General features: G+C 47.8%; 1 protein-coding gene across 1 annotated transcript; it reads right to left on the reverse strand.

Moving 5' to 3' along the window:
- Positions 1 to 861: 861 nt before the first annotated feature.
- On the reverse strand, positions 862 to 1,689 carry LOC137326790 (germ cell nuclear acidic protein-like). Its single transcript, XM_067992185.1, has one exon. The coding sequence runs from the start codon at positions 1,687 to 1,689 to the stop codon at positions 862 to 864; it is 828 nt and encodes a 275-aa protein (XP_067848286.1).
- Positions 1,690 to 8,341: the final 6,652 nt, after the last annotated feature.

Here is an 8,341-nt window from a genome sequence, read left to right on the forward strand (position 1 = left end):
ATGAAAACCTGAAGGAATGAGACGCCACACTTGTAAGAGTTAATTTTCAGTGACAGAGAGGTTGACTGGCAGTAATTAACACTTATAACGCCATTAAAGGAGTACTTAGACTGAAATGGACAAGACTTAACTTTCTGTGACAAGATTAGTTCATACCTACCGCACAAATACACCAACTTCAGCCGATCAAAGCATTTCAATGGTGAGGCAGACAGCGAGGTATTGTTTTCACAACAGTAACGGCGGAGCGGCACATCTCAGACAGCAACTTTTGGATTTCCACGTTTAACCGCACTTCTGCCCCTTGCCTGAAGCTGCTGCAGCATTTGGGCATAAATAACGGTGAGTGCCATTATCCTCACTGTTATTTTGACAGCAAAAATCTGGCCCAATGTGATTGTGTGCAAATTATCTATCTGTTGTCTAAACTAAAGAAATAGGTTAATATCCCTATTTAAATAGCAAAAATTGCATACAAAACGTTAAAGATCTGTTCAGTAATCTTCATACTGAGTCATTTCAAGGCCTGTGGTTTTCTCCTCTCCAATTGGTTATTCTGGTTATATTCTACTTTCATCATTCACCAATCATATTTCCTAAAATCTTTCTCCCCAATCAAAGTACATCAAAAAAATTGTCCAATCACAATACAGCAAAAAAAAGTTCTGCTCAAGCTGTAGGAGAATTGATTTTCTCAGAGATACAGTTACCATGACAACTGCCACTACACCAACCCCCCCCCAAAAAAAATAAAATTACTAACATGATAAAAGACAAAAAATATCAACAACTCACAAAAAGAATCACAAATTTGCCCATAAACTATCAGTTGCACATTTGATTGCATTCTGCTTTGTAATCCTAGTGAGTGTAGTCTGTAGCCTGGTCCAGTTCCTCAGTGTAATCCATAGTCTGGTCTAGATCCTTAGTATAGTCTATAGTCTGGTCTAGTTCCTCAGTGTAGTGCATAGTCTGGTCTAGATCCTTAGTGTAGTCCATAGTCTGGTCCAGATCCTTAGTGTAGTCTATAGCTTGGTCCAGATCCTTAGTGTAGTCTATAGCTTGGTCCAGATCCTTAGTGTAGTCTATAGCCTGGTCCAGATCCTTAGTATAGTCTATAGCCTGGTCCAGATCCTTAGTATAGTCTATAGCCTGGTCCAGATCCTTAGTGTAGTCTATAGCCTGGTCCAGATCCTTAGTGTAGTCTGTGGCCTGGTCCAGATCCTTAGTGTAGTCTATAGCCTGGTCCAGATCCTTAGTGTAGTCTGTGGCCTGGTCCAGATCCTTAGTGCAGTCTATAGCCTGGTCCAGATCCTTAGTATAGTCTATAGCCTGGTCCAGATCCTTAGTATAGTCTATAGCCTGGTCCAGATCCTTAGTGTAGTCTATGGCCTGGTCCAGATCCTTAGTGTAGTCTGTGGCCTGGTCCAGATCCTTAGTGTAGTCTATAGCCTGGTCCAGATCCTTAGTATAGTCTATAGCCTGGTCCAGATCCTTAGTGTAGTCTATAGCCTGGTCCAGATCCTTAATGTAGTCTATGGCCTGGTTCAGATCCTTAGTATAGTCTATAGCCTGGTCCAGATCCTTAGTATAGTCTATAGCCTGGTCCAGATCCTTAGTGTAGTCTGTGGCCTGGTCCAGATCCTTAGTGTAGTCTGTGGCCTGGTCCAGATCCTTAGTGCAGTCCATAGCCTAGTCCAGATCCTTAGTGCAGTCCATAGTCTGGTCTAGATCCGTAAGGTAGTCCATAGCCTGGTCCACATCCTTAGTGCAGTCTATAATCTGGTCTAGTTCCTTAGAGTATTCTATGGCCTGGTCCAGATCCTTAGTGTAGTCTATAGCATGGTCCAGATCCTTAATGTGGTCTATGGCCTGGTCGAGATCCTTAGTGTAGTCTATAGCCTGGTCCAGATCCTTAAAGTAGTCTATGGCCTGGTTCAGATCCTTAGTGTAGTCTATAGTCTGGTCCAGATCCTTGGTGTAGTCTATAATCTGGCCTAGATCCATAGTGTAGTCCATAGCCTGGTTCAGATCATTAATTTAGTCTATAGTCTGGTCCAGATCCTTAGTGTAATCTATAGCTTGGTCTAGATCCTTAGTACAGTCTAGAGCCTGGTCTCCTCCTTAGTGCAGTCTGTAGTCTGGTCTTGTTCCTGACTGTAGTCTATGGTCTGGTCCAGATCCTTAGTGTAGTTTATAGTCTAGTCCAGATCGTAGTGTAGTCTATAGTCTGGTCCAGCTTCTTAATGTAGTCTATAGCCTGGTCCAGATCCTCAGTGCAGTCTATAGCCTGGTCCAGATCCTTAATTTTTTTTTATTCGTTCATGGGATGTGGGTGTCGCTGGCAAGGCCGGAATTTATTGCCCATCCCTAATTGCCCTTGAGAAGGTGATGGTGAAGGTTCTCCCACAGTGCTGTTAGGAAGGGAGTTCCAGGATTTTGACCCAGCGACGATGAAGGAATGGCGATATATTTCCAAGTCGGGATGGTGTGTGACTTGGAGGGGAACGTGCAGGTGGTGTTGTTCCCATGTACCTGCTGCTCTTGTCCTTCTAGGTGGTAGAGGTCACGGGTTTGGGAGGTGCTGTCGAAGAAGCCTTGGCGAGTTGCTGCAGTGCATCCTGTGGATGGTACACACTGCAGCCACATTGTGCCGGTGGTGAAGGGAGTGAATGTTTAGGGTGGTGGATGGGGTGCCAATCAAGCGGGCTGCTTTGTCCTGGATGGTGTCGAACTTCTTGAGTGTTGTTGGAGCTGCACTCATCCAGGCAAGTGGAGAGTATTCCATCACACTCCTGACTTGTGCCTTGTAGATGGTGGAAAGGCTTTGGGGAGTCAGGAGGTGAGTCACTCGCCGCAGAACACCCAGCCTCTGACCTGCTTTTGTAGCCACAGTATTTATATGGCTGGCCCAGTTAAGTTTCTGGTCAATGGTGACCCCCAGGATTTTGATGGCGGGGGATTCGGCGATAGTAATGCCGTTGAATGTCAAGGGGAGGTGGTTAGACTCTCTCTTGGTGGAGATGGTCTTTGCCTGGCACTTGTCTGGCGCGAATGTTACTTGCCACTTATCAGCCCAAGCCTGGATGTTGTCCAGGTCTTGCTGCATATGGTCTCGGACTGCTCCATTAATTGAGGGGTTGCGAATGGAACTGAACACTGTGCAATCATCAGCGAAATCCCCATTTCTGACCTTATGATGGAGGGAAGGTCATTGATGAAGCAGCTGAAGATGGTTGGGCCTAGGACACTGCCCTGAGGAACTCCTGCAGCAATGCCCTGGGGCTCAGATGATTGGCCTCCAACAACCACTACCATTTTCCTTTGTGCTAGGTATGACTCCAGCCACTGGAGAGTTTTCCCCCTGATTCCCATTGACTTCAATTTTACTAGGGCTCCTTGGTGCCACACTCGGTCAAATGCTGCCTTGAGGTCAAGGGCAGTCACTCTCACCTCACCTCTGGAATTCAGCTCTTGTTGTCCATGCTTGGACCAAGGCTGTAATGAGGTCTGGAGCCGAGTGGTCCTGGTGGAACCCAAACTGAGCATCAGTGAGCAGGTTATTGGTGAGTAAGTGCCGCTTGATAGCACTGTCGATGACACCTTCCATCACTTTGCTGATGATTGAGAGTAGACTGATGGGACGGTATATTGGCTGGATTGGATTTGTTTTGCTTTTTGTGGACAGGATATACCTTGGCAATTTTCCACATTGTCGTGTAGATGCCAGTGTTGTAGCTGTACTGGAACCGCTTGGCTAGAGGCGCAGCTAGTTCTGGAGCACAAGTCTTCAGCACTACAGCTGGGATGTTGTCGGGACTCATAGCCTTTGCTGTATCCAGTGCACTCAGCCGTTTCTTGATATCACGTGGAGTGAATCGAATTGGCTGGAGACTGGCTTCTGTGATGGTGGGGATATCGGGAGGAGGCCGAGATGGATCATCCACTTGGCACTTCTGGCTGAAGATGGTTGCAAACACTTCAGCCTTGTCTTTTGCACTCACGTGCTGGACTCCGCCATCATTGAGGATGGGGATGTTTGCAGAGCCTCCTCCTCCCGTTAGTTGTTTAATTGTCCACCACCATTCACGACTGGATGTGGCAGGACTGCAGAGCTTTGATCTGATCCGTTGGTTGTGGAATCGCTTAGCTCTGTCTATAGCATGTTGCTTCCGCTGTTTAGCACGCATGTAGTCCTGAGTGGTAGCTTCACCAGGTTGGCACCTCATTTTTAGGTACGCCTGGTGCTGCTCCTGGCATGCTCTTCTGCACTCCTCTCTGAACCAGGGTTGATCCCCTGGCTTGTTGGTAATGGTAGAGTGAGGAATATGAGGTTACAGATTGTGCTGGAATACAATTCTGCTGCTGCTGATGGCCCACAGCGCCTCATGGATGCCCAGTTTTGAGCTGCTGGATCTGTTCTGAATCTATCCCATTTAGCACGGTGGTAGTGCCACACAACACGTTGGATGGTGTCCTCAGTGCGAAGACGGGACTTCATCTCCATGAGGACTGTGTGGTGGTCACTCCTACCAATACTGTCATGGACAGATGCATCTGCGACAGGTAGATTGGTGAGGACGAGGTCAAGTAAGTTTTTCCCTCTGTGTTGGTTCGCTCACCACCTGCCACAGGCCCAGTCTAGCAGCGATGTCCTTCAGGACTCGGCCAGCTCGGTCAGTAGTGGTGCTACCGAGCCACTCTTGGTGATGGACATTGAAGTCCCCCATCCAGAGTACATTCTGTGCCCTTGCTACCCTCAGTGCTTCCTCCAAATGGTGTTCAACATGGAGGAGGACTGATTCATCAGCTGAGGGAGGACGGTAGGTGGTAATCAGCAGGAGGTTTCCTTGCCCATGTTTGGGCTGATGCCATGAGATTTCATTGGGTCCAGAATCAATGCTGAGGACTCCCATGGCCACTCCCTCCTGACTGTATATCACTCTACCGCCACCTCTGGTCGGTCTGTCCTGCCAGTGGGACAGGACATACCCGGGGATGGTGATGGAAGAGTCTGGGACGTTGGCTGAAAGGTATGATTCTGTGAGTATGGCTATGTCAGGCTGTTGCTTGACTGGTCTGTGGGACAGCTCTCCCAATTTTGGCACAATTCCCCAGATGTTAGTGAGGAGGACTTTGCAGGATCGACTGGGCTTGGTTTGCCTTTGTCGTGTCCGATGCCTTGTGGTCCGACCGGTTTTATTCTTATTTTTTTTAAGCGAGATTTTACAACTGAGTGGCTTGCTCGGCCATTTCAGAGGGCAATTAAGAATCAACCACATTGCAGTGGGTCTGGAGTCACATCTTGGCCAGACCGGGTAAGGACGGCAGGTTTCCTTCCCTAAAGGAAGTGAACCAGATGGGTTTTTACGACAATTCGGTAGTTTCATGGCCACTATTACTGATACTAGTATTTTAATTCCAGATTTTATTTAATTAATTGAATTTAAATTCCCCAGCTACCGTGGTGGGATTTGAACTCATAACTCTGGATTATTACTCCTGGCCTCTGGATTACCAGTCTAGTAACATAACGACTATGCTACCGTACCCTTTCACTGTAGTCTATCGTCTGGTCTGGATCCTTAGTATAGTCTATAGTCTGGTCCAAATCCTTAGTGTAGTCTATAGTCTGGTTTAGATCCTTAATGTAGTCTATAGCCTGGTCCAGACCCATAGTGCAGTCTGTAGCCTGGTCTAGCTACTTAGTGCAGTCTATAGCCTGGTCCAGTTGCTCCTTTGATGTCTTTCTATAACTCTTAAACAAAAACATAGTTGCTTGAAATAATTTATATCCTCTCTATGTGTTCTTCAATCCATCTACTAGCCTCTGGCTGCCAATCTGTGGCCTTGGGAGCATTTGTGGCACCAACTGACTCTCTCCAGCCACTTGCTGCTTCTCACACAACCTAAATGTTCCTAATATCCCAGACTCACCATCTCTCACCTGGTCTCCAGGCCAACTGAGCCAAACCTGGACATTACACCGTGCAATATTGCCGTACTCGTGCTTAATACATTCATATAAAATCCCTCAGCACCTTTATTTTTGCAGAAGTATTAATCCATTTACTTTACAGTGGTGACACCCAGCTTTACCTCTCCACCTCCACGCTTGATCCCACGCTTGGCCTGTGAAGCGCCTTGGGACATTTTGCTACGTTAAAGGCACTATATCAATGGAAGTTGTTGTTGTTGTCACTGTGCTATCAGGCTGCCAGTCGTGAGTGGGCCAGATTTTCTTCACCTTGACGTTGGTCAGACCAAAACTATCTTGTTTGGCACTGACTCCATCTACCTGACTGGCTGTTTGCCCTGGAGCTGGCCTTCGAACTCCACGCGGTCACCTTCCATATGTGTTTCTGACAACACGGAGCTCTGCCTCTCAACCATGTCCTCTGGCCACATGGACCACCTCTGTGCTATCAAACTGCTTGTCTGGCAAGGTCATAGATGAGGTAGAATTTCCTCCCTTTGAACGTCGGGAAGCCCAAACGCCGTCGTTTTCAGCCTCGTCAAAAACGTCGCACCCGTGCCGCTAAGTCAATGTCCCTCCCCCTAACCCCTCTCCCCCCTCGGCCCTGGATTTTTCAGACTAAACCAGACCATGTGCAATTTGGTATCAAGATCGACTCAGAACTGAGATTCAAAATCCCTATCATCAATCACCGAGATCACTTACTGCCACCTCCTCAACATCTCCCCCTCTCTGCCCGTACTTCACCTCTGCTGAAACTCAAATCTATGATTTTGTCCCCTCTAGCCTTGATCCCTCCAACACCCTTCTCAGCAGCCTCCTGACCTCCACCCTCCATAGTCTCCAACTCGACCAAGCTTTCAGTCACCGCTCTTAACTCCCTCACAAAGGCTCATCGTCTGTTCCTTTTTTCCTCTGTGAACTTGCCTTGGGACGTGTCCCCAAGGTGCTGTATAAATGCGAGTTGTTGTTGTGTATGGTCACTGGGGGATGCATGAGAGTTGCCCTGGGTTATTTTCTCGCTGACTTTTCCTCTCTTCCCCTGGGACTATGGGGTGGCGTTAGGACCATGGAACCTGTGCAATTGCAGGGGGACCCCCAAGTCGAACAGAGGCCCCGAGTGGATCTGACACCAGAATGAGTAGGTCGTATTGATGGTCGTTGTTTAGGAAAATACAAAGGCTCCAAACTGAATCTTTGCACACGGCCCCAAACAAGGCGAAACGTCGCCCTTGACAGGGCTTGTGCGAAATGGCCTAACTCTCAGGGTTGCCAACCCTCCCGGATTGTCCTGGGGTCTCCCAGGAATTAAAGATTAATCTCCCGGGGAACTGCTACATTGCAACCCAGGAAGAAAAATCTTGGGCGTGTTAAAGAAATATAACAGTGACAGAGAATAATGGCCGTTTGGCGGACAGTCAGGAATCAGTCAAACAGGTAACGAAGAATCTGTTGGCTTTCCAATTGGTGTGAGAAGGCACGAGGCAACAAGGATGGACGTGTCGAGCGACCAATAGCAGGAGTCTGTGGGGGCGGGGCGGTTGAAAGCATATTGCCATGCGATGAAACCTCCCAGTATACGTCCAATCAGAGTTGGCCACCCTATTTAGGAGCGTCCTCACATCAGCCTGGCTGAGGTTGAGTCCTCAATATAGAGGGACTGCAGAACCCAATCTTCATGCCACAATTCCAAAGCACAGCACGGTGGTCCTCCAAAACGTTGTGCCACTAAAAGACACAAAGAACTTGCATTTATAAAATGCCTTTTATGGCCTCAGGACGTGCCAAAGTGCTTTACAGCCAATGAACTACTTTTGAAGTGTAGTCACTTGTTGTAATGTAGGAAACACGGCAGCCGATTTTCACACAGCAAAGTGATAACAACAAGCTAATCTGTTTTAGTGATGTTGGTTGAGGGATAGATATTGGCGAGGACACCGGGGAGAACTCCCCTAGCTCTTCTTTGAATAGTACCATGCGATCTTTTACAATCCACCTGAGAAAGTAGACGGGGCCTCGGATTAACATCTCATCCGAAAAACGACACCTCCAGCAGTGCTGCACTCCCTCAGTACTGCAATGGGAGTGTCAGTCTGGATTATGTGCTCAAGTCTCTAGAGTGGGACTGGAACCCACAAGCTACAGTCTCAGAGGCGAGAGAGTGCCACCCACTGTGCCACAGCCGACGCCACTGAGAAAGATTCCCTTTGTGTGCTGATTCTACACGAATTGCGAACACGTTCTTTATTTACGTGGGTATCATTTCATTACAAATAATGAACAGAGAAAATCTTCCAATTCCACCACCGCACCCCCCCACCCCCCACCTCGCCTCAGGAATTTATAGCTTGCAAACCAGAAATT

Source organism: Heptranchias perlo, chromosome 10, assembly GCF_035084215.1.
Source record: "Heptranchias perlo isolate sHepPer1 chromosome 10, sHepPer1.hap1, whole genome shotgun sequence".
NCBI lineage: Eukaryota > Metazoa > Chordata > Chondrichthyes > Hexanchiformes > Hexanchidae > Heptranchias > Heptranchias perlo.

Coding starts and splice junctions, on each gene's coding strand:
- LOC137326790 (XM_067992185.1), bottom strand. CDS start 1,689: ATGGACTGCACTAAGGATCTGGACCAGGCCACAGACTACACTAAGGAT.